We start from the raw sequence: 23424 nt of genomic DNA, 5'->3' as shown, positions 1-23424 counted from the left end.
TTTCAAGTTATTTATCCATTTGCACAGACATTCATGGTTTGCATTTATAACTATTTGTATTGTGTTCAATTGTGATTTTTTTTCTTTTTATTTCTCCATTATTCACTATTTATTTACAAAATTAATGAAATAGTTCTTTTAATTATTGATGATTAACATTAAGCTGCCAAAAAATGCAACAAAGAAAAATATGTATCATCTATTGATTTATTATAATTGGCAGGAAAAAGTGCTAAATAAAAAGGGTCAGTGATGACTTAGACCTTCCCTCTGAGCACCTCAACTTGTGTCTTGAACTGAATCCTTAGCATAGCATTTCCCAATGAACATAAAGTGACATGTTTCTCCTCAAATTTTTATAATTAAATAGTTCATTTAACTAGTATATTAAGGAGCTGGTTTGGATAGAAAATAAACTACTTGATGCAATAGCATCTTTGATTTTTAGTTTAAGGACAGTTAAATTGAAATTCGTAATATTGATTTTATTAAAATTAATTTATATTCTAATTAATTGAAAATAATAATCTAGTTAATTGAAATTCTAATAATTGATATTCTTAATACTCCTTTTCATAAATTAAAATATGTCATTTATTTATTTTCTTTGAAATGTAACTTTTGAGAAATTTTTTACCTATTTGAAATATAAAAAAAAAAATAATAATAATAGAAAAATTACAATGCAAAGCTTTAGAACCCTTTTAAGGTATCTGATATTATACCAAGTAGTTTGAAGGCACTTGACTAAAGTATTTCTTTAATATATGTATGTGTCGAGTTAATTTTAAAAAAGTACAACTATTTCTAAAATATTATTTTATTTTTACACTAAAAACTTTATTATTTCTTTATGTTCGAAATAAAGTAATGTAATTACTTTTATAATTTTGATTTACTTTATTATTTTTATTTACTTCATTTTTATATTAAAAAAATATATTAATCTTTTTTTCTCATAGAGAATTTTATATGGTAATGCATATTTAATCGTTTCCACAAAAGAACAAATTTGTTTAAAAAAATAACTCCTTAAGCTTATAGATTAGCTGAATATCTTAATCCATCTTTGAAATTCTTGTTGTTAATTATATATCTTTGAAATTCTTATTGTGTTAAACATTAAAAATTCTCATAATAAGACTCTATGAGATTATTTATACATATGAAGTATCCAGGATTCTCAGGACAATAAAAAGTTAGATATTTTAAAAGACATCACAAAATGTTGGTTATTTTAAGATGTGCCAGATAAAGCACATATGAAAAGAAATTAATTATAGCTATTGATTAATTAAAAATGGTGTAACAGTGCAGTTGATGTGTAATTGGTCTGTAACAGTTCAATTAAAATATAATTGGTTAAAAACAATGCCTTCCATAGCTTATCCACATTTTAATTTTAACTGGATTCTTGCCTGCAGTATCAAAATACATTATTTGAAATTCAATGACTGAAGACAGAAAAGCTTTTAATGGACTATAATTTATTTCCTATCATTTGCACTTAGACTGCTGCCTATAATTTGAACCCTCTATGTACTGCAGTCAAAAAACAATAGTTTTATTTTAGTCTATGTTCATATACAATATGAGAGTTTTTATTGGAATGCTTCTCAACTATTATGAATTCCTAAAAACATTAATGCCTCATGCAGCCAGCATTTAAATATATTGTACATTATTAAGTGATGAGTTTACAAGAGAAACAAAGTACTATGTTCAAGTGTATGTTATATACAACTCAGTGTCTTTTTTGAATATTTATATAAAGCTCACTTATTGTTGCTAAATTTCATACAGCTGTAATAGAGATGTATAATTGTGTTATTATTAAAGTTAAACTTTTTAATATTAGACTGTGTTTTGAATATAGAACTTTAAATAACATTAGAAAACTTTTAATATGTAATCTTGATTAATAATGAAAATCTCTCATTAATTTACGAATTCAAAACTGTTCTGGACTTAACATTCTTACACACAAAAAATTATAGTTTGTTATTTTTATTGATAATTAATAATATTTTTATTTTAAATAGAGTATATGTTCTTGTAGTAGATTAGTAAATTGCGTATTTTTGTTTTATCTATAACAGGATGCATAGCCAAATCTTTGAATGAAAAATAAGCACTTTTTAAAAACTTTTCAAGCACTTTACAAAAATTTTCAAGCACTCAAAAAATTCATATTGAATTAATGATATTATTGAAAAACAAAAACTTTTTATGAACAGTTTTAGCATTAAAAAAAAAAACCCAAAAAGAAAAGAAACGGGCGTAAATCGAAACAATCAGTACTTTCCCACATCACCGAGTGAATTCCACTTGACTCTGAACAAAAGTACCCTTACCCCCTACATCAAAAAAGTGTTAGAAGTAAAATAAAATAAACAAGAATAAAATTAAAATAAATTTAAAAGAAAAACATTTAATAAGGATCTGACTCTATCCAAATTGGAGCTCTCGGGTTTCAGTTTCGAGTGTGCGCACATGCGCAAGTCATAACGTGGGTACGACATGAAGTCCGTGTGAATGATTACATAACAAACATCCCATTTTTCGTGAAATGCAGTGGATCCGCCAGATATCACTGAAGGAGAGAAAAAAATTATTTGTGAAAAAAAAAGCACTTTTTAAAAACGCCAGCTGAAAAAAGCACCTTTAAAAGCTTTTAAAAACGAAATCTCCCAAAAAGCACCTTTAAGTACTTTTTACAAACGCTACACACCCTGTATAATGAGTCATTAGATTTAGATAATTCTTTTAACATGCATATTAACTTGCAATTCCGAGTGTTTTTCCACTTCTTGTTTCAACCCTTTACTTACAGTGTACCATTACATGTAGTCCACATATTGTATCAGCCGCAAGCAAAAGGTTAAAAAAATATGTTATAATCTTAATAAAAATGTTACCCTGCATATAAAAGACAAGATAATCCAGTCTTTAACTTATTTTTTTAAAAAAAAACCTGTGGAAAAAAGGGAAGCTTTTTTTTTCTCTCTCTATAACCTACTATAATTATGATCCTTCTCAGAAAATAAATTATTTGTTTGTGTTTATATTCTTAATCAGGGCTCGAAAAAACTCAGAAATTTTACCCGTCCCCGAGGACGGCTTGTCCAACAATGTACCCGTCCTCCTTTGAAACTAACCCGTCGCTTCTAAATAAATACGAATATAATTTTCTCTTATTTATTACAAACATTTATATAAATTGCACAGTGAGTTAGTAGTTACTAGGATTACATAATACAGTAATAAAAGAAATACTAGGTTACTAATAGTAAAACCTAGTATTTCTATTATGAAATAATTTATTTCTTTGATGAATTAATTTAAATAATAAAGGTTAAGTTATCTGTCAATTTATCCGATGGTACTGCATTTTTTAAATGAATCAAGTATGACGTTTGCCAGTTCCACAATCAAGCCAATGATTTACAGAGGTTTCTACACAGAAATCTGAAAGAGGTTTTCCATTTAGGTAGATGTTCATAAATGCGTTTAACGCTTCTTGTTTAAGACCTGTAAGTAATGTGTTTTTTTGTAAATTCACTGAAAAGCCCCTTTCAACCACTGCAGTACTCCCAGACAGAGAAAACATCAATTCCACTATGCGCAGTATGTTGCTGTATTTCGAGATTAGAGGGTCATTTTAGAAGTGAGGCGCTAGACTCTTGTAAGATAACAAAAATTTAAAATGTATCACGAACATTAATGGGAAAATGGCCATCCGTGCGGACGCTGAATTCGAGAAATTTGTCGTCCGCGGGGAATTTTTGACCGCCGAGGACGGGCGGTTTTTCGAGCCCTGTTCTTAATTATATTTGGTGCTACATACCAACATGAATAGCTTCAACAGCATTTCCATCTTTCTCAACTAATTTTGGTTCCTCAGCAAAAGAATTAATGAAATAATAAATGGGACGAATCAGAAGTTAAGCTTTATAAAATGAACAAGGAAGAACGCTGAACATCTTTCATAACCGAACACATAATTATGGGAAACTCAAACAATCTTTCATTTTTTACAATTTAAGCAGCCTTAAACTAAAAGTCCTGTTATATTAAACTGATTATTTTCAATCCAAACCAGACCCTTAATACATTTAAATAAACTACTTTATTAAAATTCAAAGAAAATCGGACGTCATTTCAGTTACAACAAGAAATGCTACGTTAGAGTTGGTTCCATCTCACAATTGGAGGAGGTGACTACTAACCCTTTCTATCATTCCCATGTAGGTAACGTTCATCCCAACTGTAAGTGCTATGGGATTGAAATAACTCTGCCTAGTGTATCCTATGGTAGAATCATGGTGATATTTTCGTAGAACAGAATTCTTGCCAAAGTATTTTCCTCTTAGGAAACAAAAAATTTTGGCTCTTTTTTTCTGTAGAACTTTTCATAGCATGCTTTTTTTCTGCAGAATTGTTTTCAAAAGCAATGTCTTCCTTGCAAACAAGAGACGAAAGAAATGCTGCAAATTTTCACTTGGTTTTTTATTGCTCAGTTATTACTATTGATATTCTCGTGATTTTTTTTATTTAAAAAAAATAAAGATATTATTACGGCATGTGAAGTTTGAACCGTGCATTTAAGTATTTACTTTTTGACACGCTCGATTTTCGCAGATAACATCTTTAATCAATTCTTGTTTTTACTTATTACTACTAATTTTCGCGTTTTTTTTTCCATTAAAAAAAATAGACTTCTTTTTCATATAATATTTTTACGGAACAAGAAATTCAAAGTGCACCTTTGATTATTCATTTTTATTGTGACGATACTATTTTTTCACAATTTTGACAGTTGAATTTCTACTGATTTCAAAGTGTTTTTTAAAATTCTAGTATTTTTTGTTATCATTTTAACTTGTTAAATTCAATTCACTTAATCGCTCACTTAAATAACCACTTTTTGATGTGTACAATTGATGCCAATAGTTCCGTAAATCCATTAGATGTTACGATTGTTTTTTCAGCATTTATTGCTATTGATTTTCATGCGGTTATAAAAGATCCCAATATAGTTCTTACAAGATGAGAAATTTGAATCGTGCATTAGAGTATTTATAATTCAATCATATTTTTCTATAGATTTTTTGCCACTTATTGAAAAGCCCGATCCTCGTTATTTCGTTGTAAATCCATGCGATTTTGTCGTCTATCTATTCTTACGGCAGTTACTGTCATGGATTTTACGTTTTTTATTTATGCGGTGACGACTTGTAAAATGTGAATAAGGAAATGATTAGTGTTTTTTTTTTCTTCAAAATGCGAGGATATCACCCATAATATTAGAACTCTTTTATAATTATTCATTCTCAATTCTAAAAAATACTATATCCAGTTTTATTCTTAGATGAAGAATTTTTTCATTAATACAATGTGCTTCTATTATTAGAAATTAGCAGGGCTAGTGTAATATATTTTAGTACCCTTATTTTTTTAATCCTTATCAAAAATTAGGGAAGGGGGAAACACAATACAATCAAAATCTAATAAATCACATTTAAAGAGAGCAACTGTACAGAACATTGAAGCCTGTTTGATTGCAGTTTAAAATTTTATACAGTGTCTAATCCTTTAAGTGTGTGCCTCCTGTTGTGTATTTTTTAGTTTCTTGCAGGTACTGCCAGCAGGTTCAGATCTAAAAATCTCCCCCAAGAGAGTGAACCAAATACGTGTAGGAAAGTCACATAAAAAAAAAAAAAGAAACTTGCAAAGCAAAAAAAAGTTTTTAATAACATAACAAACCCAAAGTATCCAAATGTTAAATTTAAATATAAAAACTACACCTTGATGTGCTTGCTAATTGTAAGTCATAGCAGCTACAATGATTGAGCCAAACAATACAGAAAAAAAAGGGAAAATTAAAAGCTTTTTCAAGTCATTAATGAAGATGGTAATGAAATCACAAGGACAAAATATTTACAAACATGACAATTTGCTATACTCTCAGTGGAAAGTTGCAAATACACAAAATAGAAGAGACACGTTATGCAAAAACAGCAACTTATTTAAAAAAAAAAATCAACCACCTGAATTATTATTTTTTTTGAAATTTTTAAACACACCAAGGCTATAAACAACAAACATGAATACAATATTTTTTGTTCAATTTCCTTTTTTGAAATTTAACAGGAAACAAAACAAATTTCACAAAAACATAAAATGTAAGTAGTAATAGATCAACTGAACAAGTATAAACAATGAAGTATAGATTTAAATACATAATTGACAATCTTAACAGTCCACACATTGCAATGAGCTTCAAAATAAGGGGAAAATGTCAATATACTTATTGATCATAAGAAATTAAATAAATGGTCTAATACATAGAAATGAAATGAAAGTTAATCTCAATCATTATGTGTGTCAAATCAGATCCTACAGAAAAAACTGAGTGCTATGAAATGCTGAATATTATTTTAAAATAGACAAGGGTGATAGCTAAAGTGTCACTCACTAAATCATTATAAAATACTAACACTTTTTAGTATAGAAATTTGTAAAAGAAATGATTTAATCCCAAAACAACAAAAAATATCTTGCATCGATAGTGAGTTCAAAACAAAAATAAGCCTAGGCAAACTATCAAACTCAATCTTGTCAACTTCCTAATAGAAAGTCATAGTTGCTCATCGTATGAACAAATATTTTTGGACAGCAGATTTTATTATCATCAAAACAAATAAAGAAACAAAGGAATGAACTAAAATTGATTCATAAGGTGTTGATTCCTTTATTGAATTTATTTTTCAATTGCTCTAAGCAAAAGTAACTTATCCTAAAAATTAACAAATCTAAGAAAAAATCAACATGATTGAGGAGTGACACTTTAGAATAGCCATTCTTGTCATAAAAAAGCTCATTTAGGATAATACAATAATAAGCCGTACTTTTTCTAAAGGACACTTTTACATGAATTTTAAAAAAATGTCTTCGGAATAGGTGCTTTACAAGTTTCAAGAATTTCCACTTGGTATTAGCACAATACATAAATTGTCTACAAGAAGAAGAAAAAACATGGTGTTTTTTGCCAAAAATGCCTTCCTAATCAATTTGAAAATGTGGCTTATCATTATAGTATCCCAAACCCTTAAATTATAATACACGATTAAAAAATCAAAAGCATTTAAAAATTAATCTACAACTTTTAACATAGAAAAATTTAAACATTATTATTCATTATAACTAGAAAGAAATAACTTTTCAACAACGAAACAAAATATTTTACAGGTTATATTTGAATTGAAGCTCTAAAATAATGCAACAAACAAATGCAAACTTAAAAATTAAAGCTATGCACATCGTGTCTCAAAACAAGCTACATACTATAAAAGAGTATTTATCAGAGCCAAACAAACTACACGTACCTATCAATTTTTACAAAGATTTTTAGTAAAAGCATTTATATCACTTAATATAATTTAAACAGACAAGAATAATAATTTTAAAAAAAAAAATCACCATATTTTTGAAATATTTAGAAAAATATAATCCCTTCCAATGAATAGGTATAAGTAATGAAACTGTATCTATATGAAAAATATAGGAAAAATTTAAAGTATCTATTCCAAAATCCACTGTTTTTCACAAAAACTGGATAATCTAATTAATTTGTGATAAATTTACCAAATCAAATAATAAAAATATTAAATATGAATAATAAAATTTACAAATTATATAACAAATCGAAATTTCTATTTTGCAGAAAGAACTTTGAAACATTATGTGTTTTTGTTCATTTAAAGCATACTAACATAAACACCAATGTATTTAAGTTTTCTATTAATATTTGTGAAACGCTTGAAAAAGGATATTACTTTTCTGAAAGAAGTAAAAAATTATGACAAAAATAGTTCATTATATGTTAGTTTCAGGATGAAGTCATATAATCATGATTTTAATTTAAATCTAGAATTTTATAGTTTTGTGACAATATAAAAAATAATATAAAATCTAAATTGAAAAAATTATGAAACAATAATTTTTACTTATTTTTGGATAAGTACAAAATACACCTATGAATAATTTAAACATAAATTAATATTTCAGACTAACGTTACATTCACATCTACAAAAGTGTGACCTAATTTTTTTGAGAATCGATAAAAAACTATTTAACAGAAACAGAATAGATAATAAAATTAAATGTTAAACATTTAAAACAATACTTGATTCTTATTTTTAATAGTTATAAATAAAATAATTTTAACTTAGATTGATTCTACATTGGATTAATTTTTTTGCTAGCAAAAGCTGCATTAAAAGATTGCAACGTAATGTAAGAAATAATAAAACGTACATAAAGAGAATGTTGAGAAAAAAAATCGGCCTGAAATGCAAATAAAATATGGTTTACTTAGTGGATTTTTGAACAGGGTATGACTTTAAATTTTATGAATGCAGAAAAAATTACAGAAAAATTTGTAAGTTTATATGACGAGACAGTATTATAGTATACTTTGAACATTTTCACTATGAGACAAATATATATATATGTATTTACAATACACCGGCTGTAGGTAAACAAACTACAAACACATCTATTTCCATATAACATTAACTACCCTGTAGAAACTGAGTCTAATAATGGCACACTACAACAACTTTGCATAGCAAATGTTCATCAGTCATTTAGTTAACTATTCGTATACAACTGCATCATATCATAAATGTCACATCATGATAAGATAAAAAACAATAGTAACATAAACAATTAAAGCACCTCAATGTTAAATCAAAACTCATTCAAGCACACACAAAACTATTTTTAACTTTACACTTAATTGAGAAAAATATGCTATGAAAAAAATATTTTAAAGTTCAGAATTTGCAATAGGCATAAAAAAATCAGTGAATATAATAATTAAAAAGTATGTTTCTTGCAAGCAATTCAAAAATTAATTTTTTCAATAATAATTGAGAAGTATGTTTTCAGCAAGCAATTCAAATTAATTTTTTCAATAATAATTAAAAAATATATTTTTAGCAAGCTATTCAAAAATTTATTTTTTCAATAATACTAATTAAGAAGTATGTTTTCAGCAAGCAATTCAAATCAATTTTTTCAAACACACAAAAAGAACTTTTACAAACACATTTTTTTATCACATCCACCATGAACAGATTTTGAAAAAACTCGTACATTTTACTTTTTTACAATTTTTAAGTGCCTTTCGTCAGTCTGATACTTTGCAATAAAACAGGGAACAAATTTATTTGAGGAAGTATTGAAAAATATAATTCACTACATTCATGAAAATATTTCTTTTTATACTTATCTATATAGTTTAAAAAAAATTACACTGGAAACAATATACTCAAGTTACAATTCATCTTTTCATGAACCATCAAAATTATTTTGATGATACATTTCACAAAAAATGTATTTTATGCACAAGCCTACAAATTAAAAGGAACATGACCATATGTTTATTATGTAATCATACATAGTACCAAGGCTAAACTCTATTGTAAACCTTGATGTACAGGCTGTAGCGGAACAAAGATAATATGAACAAAACATTTTAATTTAATAAACATCTTTAAAGCAATTAGAAGTTAAAGCACTGGAGGACACAATGATTTGCATTAAATTATCTCTAATGTTGCATTTTTACTTTCAAATTTTTAACCAATGTAATTCATTTTAATATTGTAACAGCTAAACTAATATGTAACAGTTAAGTTCCTATCAAGTTGAACCTTGATAACAAAGAGAATTTAAGGTTAATTTTAATTGTCTTATACATAACGGAGTGATACGTAATATTTAAGTTACTATCAAGTTGAACCTTGATAACACAAAAAATAATGCAGTGAATTATAATTAAGAGCTAGGTAGAATTTTGCTTTTAACACTTTTTTTAAATTATGCAACGTATTTCTGAGGCTTGCTTTATGCAAGAATAACAAATATCACCTTTTATTGTGCTGGGAACAAAGTTTGCATAATTGCATGAAAAAAATTATTCAAGAAATATTTCGTATGACGTAAATTGTTTGAGAGCAATCGCCAAGTCAATTCCACAACTGTTAACATGATATGAAAAATTCCAAAAGATTTTATGCTACAATAAATATTTTATTTAAAATTCTCCCATTGGAAACTTTTATTATTATCAATATCAACATAGGGAAATAAAATATAAATACTATATACTAATGATTACAAATTTAAATTGATTGCAATATTTTCTGTTTGCGATTGATTAAATGGGCTTGAATATAAATTTTTTTAATTGCATTCATCATATTTTTAGAATTCCAAAATTTTGAATACAACAGCTAAACTAATAAAAAATAAAATATTCTAGTAAATTCTTTTAATAAAAAAAAAAAGCATTTTTTTTTCAGTAATTTTCCTTGTCTGAACTTATTTTATATATTAGTAGCATTACTCATATGAATTCTTTAGTAAGCAATAATAAGCTAAATGTAAAAAAAAATCTTTTTTAATAAGAATTTTTCTAAACAGTATGAAATCCAGATAATATTTTGGTTAAATCAGTAGAAATAGACAAAATCCGGAACCTTTTGTTCTCCCTGATAAAAAGTGATAACTATTACTTTTAAATTCTCAAAATAGTGACATTGGTTATTCTTGCATTAAGCCATATAAACAATACATAATTATCATAAATCATTTGACTTCTAAGGAAGACATCTGAAGGAAAAGGGTTGATATTCAATCTCAAAAATGAGGTATATGATAGCATGCATCACAAGCCATGTTTTTGTACTGAACAGGCTGCAAGAGAAACACTAACTGATCACGAAATCACTATGCTGCTACCAGTATGATGTAGTTATAATTAAAATATTTCATAATATTCTATTCCAAAAATCACAAAAAAATCTAACATTCTTTTTAGAACTTTAACAATTCTGTTATATGCATTTTTATTTAGATCAAATTTTATTCCCCTTGTTTGCTATTTAACATAAGATTATTATTAACATACTTTGTTCTCAATTCCAAGTAAAGATTTAAATTGAAAGCAAGCATTACTTTTCTTAATATACCCAAATATTTTTTGAATTCATGATTTGAAAAATGAATTTGTTTTTCTATGAGAGGCAGAGGGGTGATTTGTTAGTTAAAAGAACAGATTATCAGAATTTTTCTTAGGAATAAAAAAGGGCAGAGCATTTCCTCTCTGAAAAGGGCACTTGAAGTTTTGAAAGGGCACTGACTTAACACAGTAAAAATGTATCAAAATGTGTAATATTATGTAATAACTGAAGTTTATTCTCAAAAATGTTTAAATTACCACTTACATTATATTATGTGTATATTTAAAAACATAATTTTCTCTCATTATCAAAACAAGAGAAAAATTTGTAGTTTATAAAAATAATTAAAGGCATGCTAAAAAGCAATCTCTGTGAATATTTTTTTTTTCAAAAAAAAAAAAGAAAAAAAAACGGCAAAAAATAATTGATAGATAACGAATTTGAAAGTTTTTTTCTATAAACTATTAAACTGAAAATTAATAACTTATTGAAACTTTCTAAACAGAAAATTATGAGAAACATTTAAAGGTTCCTTTTTTTTTACAAAACAATAAGGTATTTGTTTAAAAAATAGCTTTAAAATTCAAAATCACCTAAAAAATTTATTAATATCTCCCCAAAAAAAGACAGTTTTTTTAAGAGGTTTAATTGCTGGTTACTAGTTAAAGTGGCTACTTTAATTTGACCAGATGAGAATAACCCTAACGAAGTCAATATTCGTAATACTAATCTGAATAACACCTATACACAGATAATTTTACCAATGTGTAATTATTATTTAAACAGTTATTTATTTATGTTTTTTAAATGAAATATGAATAAAAAGGCAGTGTTTTTAAGGGATGGGGGCTTACTTTAACAAAAAAAGCAAAGAGGGCGCATTTATTGAGATCAAAGGGCAAACAGAGCTGGCCACCCTTAAAAAAAAATACTTAGGGAGAACACTGAGATTATTTTACATCCTGAAATTTCCATTTAGGCTTATAAGTTATATTGTAAGTGCACAAAAACACTGTGTAAATATTAACTCATAAATAAAAAGAAATACTTGAGCAATTTTATCAAAGCAATGCTTTACTTTAATAAGAATTTGGTAGAACTTAACTTTTTTTATATTAATACATATGCAAAAGTTTTAAAATATTACTTCATTGATGAAAAATGCAAAAAAAATATGTTGATTCAGGGCTGTCAGTTTTGATAAATTCTCATAGATTTCAATAAATAAATAGCATACGTCAAGATAAGTGCGAAGACCTCATATTTTAACTTGAAAATAAACCACACAAGGGACAAGAAAAGATTATAACTTACGACCATTTAGGATTATAAAAATTTAGGGGGCAAAGTTACTTTTTTTTCAGTCAAAGGGGACTCAAATTGTTTTACATTTATTATGAGATAATATCAAAGGAAATAATCGTTCAAAGTAAACTTAGAAACTTTTTCTAAATCAAATTAAATTTTAGTAGCTGCATTGGAATGAACTGTTAAATAAGGACATTAAAATAGAAATTAAAATAATATTGCATCTATGGAATAGCAAGCAGGATCTACTGAAATTGGTGATAATAATTGAAGGGACTCTGTAGTGGGAAGTCATACTAAATAGCGTATGCTATATAGATAATTAACAACTGAGAATATAAAAAATAGCATGTAAAATCTAATAAAGTGGCCAAAATAATTTAATTGAAAATAATAGATTTAAGAGGGAGAAATAATAACACTTCTTAACATTGCACAATTATCTTGTACATAAAATATAATTTTTTTACAACAGATAACACAACAAACTTAAAAAGAAAAAGACTATACAAATAAACAAGATTAACAAAAAAAGCCTAAATTAAAATGAACTCGTTTGTCCCATAAAAGCTACACAAAATATCAGACAAATAATTATTTATAATCAGAAAAAATATTAAGACTTCAAGAATATAACATTATTTATAGACTTTTTTAATCAAAAATTTTTTTTCATTAAAATTTACAAGCCTTCCTTTAGATTGTTAAATACTTTAGGAAAACATTTTAATTTAAGAGAATTATTCACATAAAATTAACCTTTCGGTTGCACTTCTAAAAGCAAAAATGTCTGACAAAAAAAAAATTCTAGTGTCAATAGTCTAGAAAAAGGTTTATATTTTAAAGACAATTTTTCTTTTTTATCTTTCATTTTAATTTAAATATTTTAACCATGATTCACCAATTTTGAGCCTAAAACTATAACAGGCTAATCAAAGTAAATCTAAAATTTTTGCATAAAACAATTACAAGCTAATTATATAAATTTTTATTTGTTAGACTTATATAAATTATTATATAAGTCTAACAAATCTCCTTTTCTTAAAAAAATTAATGAAATTTAAATATACTCTTATACAATATATAGGTAAATGTGAAGCATTAATGCGTATATAAATTTTGAAATTATTTTTAGGGTAAAATTTGTATAAATTTACTTAAGCAGGAGTTATGATTTAACTTATGTAATTAATGATCATAAACACATAACATAATAAATGCCTATAATAAACAGATTGACATTATAGGCAAATATATTATACTTGATTTGCAAAAATTGGATTTAAAATTTTACACAACCCCTATACATTATTGCTGTTCAACAATTAATCACCCATATTGTCTTCAATGAAATAATGAAAATTTTTTGAAAATAGGTTCTTTATAGAATGTTTACTTAACAAGGTTTTTATATCTTTTGTTGGTACAGTAGGGAACCGATTATCCGGAACGGTCGGGACCATCGCTATTCCTGATAACTGATTTTTCCGGTTTTCTGAATCGCTACAAAAAGCCGTTTTTTTTATTGTTAAACCCAACTAAAAAAAAAAATTTTGAAATAATCTTAAAAATAAGAAAAAACGATGAAGTAATACACTAATGATTATTTCCAAAATGATGGTAAGGTAAACATCGTTAAAAAAGAAAGAAAAATCGTAAAATCTTATGAGGAAAAAAAAAAAATTCTAAAAATGGGGAGAAAATTTATCAAATTTCGTTCCGGTTTTTTGGTTTTTCAGTTTTCTGATTTCCAGATAACGGGCTCTGTACTGTACATTAAGATTGGTACAGTAGGGAACCGATTATCCGGAACGATCGGGACCATCGCTATTCCGGATAACTGATTTTTCCGGTTTTCTGAGTCACTACAAAAAGCCGTTTTTTTTATTGTTAAACCAAACTAAAAAAAAAAAATTATGGAAATAATCTTAAAAAGAAGAAAAAACGATGAAGTAATACACTTATGGTTATTTCCAAAGTGATGGTAAGGTAAACATCTTTCAAAAAAGAAAGAAAAATCCTAAAATCTTATGAGGAAAAAGAATATTTTTTAAAAAAATGGCGGGAAAATTTCTCGAATTTTGCTCCGGTTTTTTGGTTTTCCGATTTCCGGATAACGGGTTCTGTACTGTATAATAAAGCTCATACAATAAGAGGACCAGAATGAGAGGCTTCAGCATGCATATTCAAATGTTTAAAAAATATATTATTTTTTAATAAACAAAGGTTAAGAATTAAAATAATATCTTTTTCAGGCTACAAATTATTTAACAGTAATATTTTGAGAATTTTGAAAGTTTTGAAAAAAATTTTATCATAGGAAATTTTAAGGTAGATGTACCCTTCAAGATAGCTTTTGCTTAAAAATATATAAAGTATATTAAGCAGATTCAGCGTATATCTAAATTGCAAGTAGCCCATTTAACCATAATACTGCAACATAATTTTGCATTAGAAAAAAATTAAGCTTCATAAATTTGCCAAACATTGAACTAAAACAAAGTTTATAAAAAGTAAAGATTGCATATTATCAAAAATATTTATTCGAAAAAAAAAAAAAAACAAGATCAAATTTTTTTTTTAAATAATGGAAAAATTCAAAACAAATTTTTAGCGAAATATTGAGTACTCTCATAGAATAGAATGCAAATAGATAGAATTCATAATTTTGTTGTTAGAAATATTATCAATTATTAATTTGAAATCAAGTAATATAAATGTTGACATTAACATTTAATAAGAAATTAAAGACAAACTTATTCCAAATTTCATTTTGTAAATAACTATTTTCAAACCTTTAAGCATAATTAATCAAAATAAAATCATTAATGACAAAATCATATACAAGTATATTTATAAAGTAAAAAAAACTTTAAAAAAATATTTTTCCTCTGTGATAACAAAAAACATTCACATTATTGATATAGAATTTCACATTAATTTAACTAATAAAAAACTGCCTCAAGCCTGAAATATTGATTAGAATAACATTAACTAATGTAAATAAAAATGTCAAAATTATTTTTAAAAAATAAAAAATAATTTTAGAAAACTTTTGTAAATTACTTTATTTTACCTTTTTTAACAAATCAAAGATATCAATTTTAAGTTTCTATTTTATAAGGCAGTTATTTTAAATTATGTCACCCTAAATGAAGTATCTGATTTTAATTCTAAAATACAAGGCAATCAAGAAAGCTAATAATTATTAGAAAAATAAATATAAATAATTTTAAAAAATGCTTGCTAATTGTTCTGCTTAATTTTCCAAAATAATTTCAAAAAGTTAACTATTTCCAAACAAAAAATTTTTTTCATGAAGCAGTGATTTCTTGATTCTGGTTTAGTGATTTTGATTTAGTGATTCTACATTAGATCAACTGAAATTGAGAATTAGATAATAATACTTAACAAACAAAAAATTTATTCTAAAATATAAGGCAATAAATATATTTATTATTTAAAATATATATATGAATAATTTTTTAAAAATGCTTGCAAATTAATTTTTTTACCTTATTTGTCAAAAGATAAAGTTTTGCTTACAACTCCAAAGTATAAGCCAAAAGAATTAGCAATATAATATTTTCATAAATTCTAATTTAAAAAATCAAGAAGAGAATATTTTTTAACACTAATACATACATTTCACAGGCAACGACTTTCTTCTTTAATGAAGAATGAAATTTATAATTTTAATCTACTCTATCGATGATATATAAAAAAGAACTACAATTTTTTTTAAAATATTGATTTCAACTAATATTAGGTACTGCAATCTATAAGAGATAACTTTTTTTAAACATCAAAGAATTTTAATTCACTACAGAAGAGAATCGACATTACGAGATATTTAATTCACTGGGATAAATTACAGATTGAGAATGCAGTTCTGCAAGTTTTTTTATTGAGGAAGGGACACATTTTTGTTTAATTTGAGCCTTTTTTATAAACTTTGGGACAAACTACAAGACAGTTTACGAGGTGGGAAAATGAACTAATCAGTTGTATCAGAAGTAACAAAAAGAAGTATATAGGAAACTTGATTGATTCGTACGACTTCTGCAACAACCGATTAGAACTCAACAATGTAAATACTATACTACAAATGCAATCAGTGTGCTGATATATTTGTGGACTGTCTTATGGAACTATATTAATCAACCTCGAAAAAATTGAGGTTTTTTTTAAGTAAAATAACAAATCTGATGCTTATGAAGTATTATTGCATAACATTTTTGTTTCATCTATGTGATAAGCTCTGCGTAAAAAACTGTATTCAAATTACATAATCGGGTTATTACCTTTGTCAACATCGTACTAGTCTTTCATGGCTTATGGTGCTATGTGTAGTGGCAGCTTTTGTACCTAGCACTGATTACTATTCACTGATGATCAAAGACAGCACAGAAGAAAACAGGCAATCAACTGGCAGCTCACACAAGCATAATAGAAAGTAAGACTAACAGTAGTACAAAGCAGTCACTGATTTATTAGGAGTAATTTCTAAAAATAAAAATAAAAACTAGTTTTGGGTCAGTTGTACAGGTAATTCGTTTTCCTGATTCCTCATTAAATCGTTTTCAGATTCTGGCAAGCTATCGTTGACATTAGGATCAACAGAAGCATTCCTAGATGGTCTATCTAAATGATCACTACCATTGCTGCAAACAGGCTCATTTTCAACTATACCAAGATGGGTACTGCTTGGTCTAACTAGATGCTCATTATGAGGACTACCAATGAGTTCATTTCTATTATGATGATCTGAAGCATGTCTTGAAAAATGATCTTTATTTACAATTCCCATATGTTCATTATTAACAGGATCTATGTGCTCATTGTTGACTCGATCGAAATGCTCACTGCGAGCATTAGCAAAATGTTCATGGTTGGGACTAACCATAAGTTCGGGAGGCGACTTATTCATATGCTCATGGTTGAGTCTACCCATATGATCATTAGCAGGTCTACTTGACATGTGTTCATTATTAGCTCGACCCAAATGATCATTGGCAGATTGAATCATGTGCTCATTATTAGATCTCCCAATGTGCTCGTTGCCGGAAGATACCATGTGTTCGCTGCGAGGCCTACTCATAATATCATTGACAGGTCTATTCATTTCATTGGCAAGATGTTCATTACTTAGATTATTTAAATGTTCATTGCTGGACTGACTTAAGTGATTACTGTTGGATCTTCCCATGTGCTCATTAGAATGATTTATATGATCTTCCATATGTGATGGTCTACCTAAATGTTCCCCATTAGGTCTACCTAAATGATCATTTGGCCTTCCCAAGTGCTCATTATTCGGCCTACCTATGTGCTCATTAGATCTACTCAAATGATCACTTTGCCTACTCAAATGATCATCATTCTGTCGAATCATGTGTTCACTTGGTGGTCTACTAATGAGCTCATTGTTAGGTCTTCCTAAATGATCAGTAGATGGTGGCCTACTCATGTGATCGTTATTCAGTCTACTCATATGCTCTTGCCTACTTATATGATCACTACTTGATCGACCTAAGTGGTCACTATTAGGCTGACCAATATGATCATTTGCCTGCCTCAGATGTTCTGAATTTTGCCTCATGTGTTCATTTGATTGCCTCAACATCTGTTCATTAACATGTCTTCTCATTTGTTCATTTCTTAAAAGCTGCTCATTGTTTAATCTTGGCATAGATTCACCACTAGTTGAAGCCAAATAATTGGTACTTAATCGACCTAACTGTCCACTTAAAGATCGTTCTAATTGTTCATTAACATGCCTGTTTATTGTCTCATTATTTAACCTGCCCAAGTGGCCATTTAAAGATTGTCGTAAAAAGTCATGACCGGGCCTACCCATGTGTTCATGCAAGGATCTATATAATGCTTCATTACTAGATCGACCAAAGTGGTCATTTAATGCTCTACCTAAAAGTTCATTTCCTTGTTTACTAAAAGAATCATTTGGCTTTGAAAATGATGAATTCCCAGTTTTCAAAAGATGGTCATTTATAGTTCTTAAAGATTCGGACTTACTCATTGGATCATTTATCTGACGTACGGAATGATCGTTAATGTGCTTACCGTTATGGTCAGGAGCTTCTATTTTGTAAATAGTTTCAGACATTTGCTGCCTCATCGATAAATCGTTGGCAGCTTGTTTGACCAAATGCTCATTAAGTTGTTTCAAAGACAAATCATTAGGTGGGCGGCCCCGCCGATTGACCGATAAATTAGAGCTGTTATTAGTGATAGCCTTATTATTATTGTTATTGGGGCCAGTGATACCCCTATTCACGTGATTCGCCATATGACACTCTAAACTAGACCTTGTGACAAAAGATTTGCAGCAAATGCCACATTGATAGGGTTTATCTACATCGGGTGGACGGCAGTGTAACTTCATATGCGTTTTCATGTTACCTTTTTGCGTAAAACATTTTCCACAAATCTGACAAGCGTGATGCTTTTCACCGCTATGGGATCTCATGTGAGTTTTCATGTTACCTTTCTGCGTAAAAGCCTTCCCGCAAACTGCACATTTGTAAGGCTTATTACCAGTGTGACTGTTCATATGATATTCCATACTTAATTTTTGAGCAAAAGTCTTACCACAAATTTCACATGAAAATGGTTTGATGCCTTTATGAGAAAGAATATGAGTATTTAAGTTACCTTTGAGAGTAAACCGCTTGCCGCACACTTCGCATTCAAATGGCTTCTCCCCATAGTGAGTCCTAAGGTGGGTTTTCATATTTCCTCGTTGGGCAAAACCTCGACCACAAATCTCGCATGAATAAGGTTTAGTCCCAGAATGAGATATGAGATGCGTTTTAAGATTGCCTTTTTGTGTGAAGCTCTTGCCACAGATCTCACAGCTGAAGGGTTTTAACCCTTGATGTATGCTTCTGTGGTAATCCATTGTGGATTTTTGGGTGAAACCTTTGCCACACACTTCACAATTGAAAGGCTTGACTTTAGAATGGCAAAACATGTGATTCTTAAGGTTACCTTTCTGCGAAAATTTTTTCCCGCAAACCTCGCAGGGAAATATTTTCGCCTTCTTGCTATCCTCTCGATCCACAGGGCCGCCACTCACTGAAACGTTATTATGATTGTTTACTCTGCTTACTAGATTTCCGTTTGACGGAGCGGTGGTTAAATACGAATTCTGATTTGTAACTTCTCCTTCTGAACGAGCTGTGCTACTTGGTATTTGAAGCATAGGGGGTTTTTCCATCATAGGGTGATCGGTAAAAATGCTATAGGCATAAGCACAAGAGCTCATGGCAATAGCGGCGGCCAAGCTGGGGACTTGGGTCGGAAGGTCCGATGGTAAAAAGTTGTGTTCCATCGTAAATTTCTTTTCAATTGTTGTATTTTAGGAATAATAAACCAATTGCGATAGTATCTTAACGCACAGGAAAACATTAAAAAACAAATTCACAATTTTCGCGAAATACGCGACACACAATAAACAATGGGCATTAGTTGATCTTAAGTCACAAAAAAATATTTAGGCAATAATTACCTTTTTTAAACTTTTAAGTATTTAAAAGCAGCATAATTGCTGCCAAAAACGTGTTGAAAACACTGTTTACAAACAGTTCTGTCACATAATGAACAAAAATAACAGCCACTACACATAAACAAAACCAATGGCACCCTATAACTCCATATCGATAAAAGCCATCAGATCAGTAAAAAAACGCTTTGAAAAAAAAACTAGCAGGATTGCTTGTTTGCGAAGGTAATGCCAGTTTTAATGCTTTGAAACTATTTTTTTATGAGTCAAAATAAAAAATAAATTTAATTCTTTTAAAAACATTTCTTACAGCTCGAAAGTGAACAAAAATAATAATTAAATCATTAAGTGAAAGAGATTAAATGTGTTTTATTAATTAGGGTTAACATCACTATAAAAGAATGGGAGAGTTTTTCCTCATCCCTGATTGGTTGATTTTATTTTCTGTTCTTTATGACGAAAAAAGAAAAGAAAAGTGCGCGATAGTAAAGTGTTTTTGTTATAATTTAAATGTTAAATGAAACGAAAATTTAACTTACTACTTTGAACAGCTATGAATGACAGGTTGATCTTCTAAGTGAGAACTCTGATCCTGTTTGCTTTTGTTTTTGTTATTCGATATCCCAAATATTCTAAAACAACAAAAATTTTCTGAAATATCGCTAATATTAAAAATTAAACGATTAAATTAATGACTATATTATAATAAAATGGAATAACGTTTGTTAAATGCTTTAAAAAGAATCGAATAAATGCTTTTGCTAAAATTATTTTTATTTGTTCAAAATATTATAAAAATTGAAACAAAATAATACGATGTGCAATAAGCTAAATATTTTAGACTGTCGTGATAATTTTATTTTAAAATTTAGAATAAGAGCAGATAAAAAGCGCTTTCTTAGAAGTTTTATAAGGAATCATAAAGAATGAAATTAAGAATCCAATTAGCAGTAAACAATTACAACAACTAGGGCTCATGACCTACCGATAAAGGGATATAATATAGAATTAATTTGCAGCTTTTATCAACAACTCTTCATGCGTATGGTATTATATTCCCCTTTACTAAACTTTTTTCTCTGATAAATATAGAAGAAATGTTAGAAAATGTATAAAGTGCACAAACCAAACAGCAAGTGTGCTGGATATCGAATCTGCGTCAATCACGCTCATCCGATATTTATATACTCGATACATTAAACTAAACCTATTAAAAATATTATATCTGTGTATGGAAAAAGTATCTAAATGGCACACTGATAAATTTTTATTTAAGAAACTTCAAAATTTAAACAAAATCCGATAAAATATAAATTTGATACATTTAAAAAAGAAAAAACAGGATTAAAAAACCGAAACTGAGACGATGGTGGTATAAATGTGATTTTATTACAAGTACAAATCTTTTGGTTTTTATTATTATCATTATTGTTGCTTTTATTATCATTATTGTTAAAAACTAATATACGTTTATTAAAATAAATATAAGAAACCTTATAAGATACTATATAAGATACATAATATAAGACATTTTTTTATTTTTAAATATTTTATTTATTTATACAACCGAAAAATTCAGTATGAGAAAAAAACATGCTAAGTACTGACTACTGACCACTACTGATACGTGATTTTATACCATTTTGAAAAAAAAAATTAACTGTGTAAATTAAGGGTTATTCAAGTGAGAAAGAAAATAAAAAAGTTGCTTTGCGGATCTTTCAGATTCAGGATTGGTCCGAGCTTGAAAATGTTTAAATATTTTTATTTTTCCCGTCGCTTATTTGCACTCACTTGTCACTTAATTTGCGACATTTATTGAATGAGTATTTTTTCTTTCATATTTCAGAAGGATTTTAATTCCCACAACATCTTGTACAGACCGCAAAAAAAAAAAAAAAAAAGATATCACCCTGAATAACTTTCGTTCTAATGATCGGATTTTCACGAACTTAGTGTCAATCTTAATGGTTCCTGGGGGTGACCTCAAATATGCTAATTAATTACTGCTAACTATTAATTAAGTTACGAAATCAGACACAAAAATGTTCTTTCTCTGAATAAACATATATCTTTTTCTAAATATATTTGGAATCTAGACACTTGAATTAGGGGGGGGGGTAGACAAAATTTTAAAAAAATTGGATCGTAAATTGGGTCGCAATAAAGGTTTATATATTTGGCGATAGTCCAGAAAACCGCCAAAAAAAAGTCGCCTGAGCACATGAATATTTTAAGATAACCCATTGACTAATTCAAAAGAGGAATGCTTAATTTTACTAGGTTGCTAGGCAACCTAGTAAAAGAACTCTGAATGTAAAAAAAAATTAAATAATGTTCTGTGATTGCTGGGAGAGGTTTAATTAATTGTTAATAGAAAATATCTCGAAGTTTCTAGGCAATAGACAATTTTTAAGCTAATTTCTGTCCAAAAAGCAAAAAAAAAAAATTTTTAAATCTCCTTTGAAAAGAAAATTTGAATTGATTTATAAATTATTTATGATTTTTTAAGTTTTTAGAATTAAAATACATGAACTTTTTATCTGATATTATTTAGATATGTTGTTTTTGCTATATTTATTCGAGGATTTCATACTAAAATCAAATTAACATACCTTATTATAGCTATATACAACATTTTAGGGATTATCATTTTTACAGCTTTAATCGAGTCTTCTAGGCAAGAAAGTTTGAAGGGAAAAAAATGCTTGAAAAATAAAACTTAGATTGTATAGTAATTCTAATGCACATTCACAGAGTTTTCGATAATTTACGATATTTTTTTTCTATAACTCAAGGAATTGCCGAATGTTTAGTGGCATTTTAAAAACATTGAAACATGTTATATTTAAGAATAAGATATAGACATATTATGTTGCATATTGTATGATTAATTGTTTAAAAAATCGCTTCATTCTGCTGGATATTTAGGTTACATGGCTTTCTTTGGATAAAGATGATTAGAAATAGCATCCTCATGTTTCGATACATTCTGAAAGTTACTTTCGCAAATTCACCATAAAGTGTCGCACAGCATACTCTTCAATTACGATAAGCTACATTTACCACCGAATACTGCTACTATGATTATTTTTGTTGCCTTATATATATCTGATACTCTCTTTTTAAGCAGGGTTCGTAAGATCCTTAAGATACTGAAATGGGGGCACAAAAACTTAAAAGAAAAAATATTTAATTTCATTAACTCAGAATATCTGGTCTCAAAATTTTAATTTTTAAGTTAAATATAACTTTTACAATATTGATGCTCTTACGTTTTTAAAGACCACATGAATCCTGTTGAAACATTAAAATGCATATGTTTACTTTAACGAGTGTAAAATCCTTATCAAAATAATGATCAAGACCCAACTGTAAAACAGTATAATTGACCATAAAAAAGTCAACTGGCTTCAAAACATATGAAGAGGGTAGTAAATGTCTACAAGTTTCCAGCGTTCAAATATAATCGCCCATTCTCAAGACTTGTCAGGCTTGAATAACTTGTGACTTTTATTATTGGACGCTCAAAACATGTCTATTTTTATTATCATCTA

At 27.9% G+C, this 23424-nt stretch overlaps 1 protein-coding gene across 1 annotated transcript; it reads right to left on the bottom strand.

Annotated features, from left to right (window-relative positions):
• Positions 1–5728: 5728 nt before the first annotated feature.
• On the bottom strand, positions 5729–20489 carry LOC107440287 (uncharacterized). Its single transcript, XM_016053167.4, has one exon. The coding sequence runs from the start codon at positions 19694–19696 to the stop codon at positions 16868–16870; it is 2829 nt and encodes a 942-aa protein (XP_015908653.2). The 5' UTR covers positions 19697–20489; the 3' UTR covers positions 5729–16867.
• Positions 20490–23424: the final 2935 nt, after the last annotated feature.

The sequence above is a fragment of the Parasteatoda tepidariorum genome, chromosome 6 (assembly GCF_982258835.1).
Source record: "Parasteatoda tepidariorum strain Cologne lab strain chromosome 6, Ptep-v5.0, whole genome shotgun sequence".
Taxonomy (NCBI): Eukaryota; Metazoa; Arthropoda; class Arachnida; order Araneae; family Theridiidae; genus Parasteatoda; species Parasteatoda tepidariorum.
This window is presented reverse-complemented; position numbering and strand designations above follow the sequence as displayed.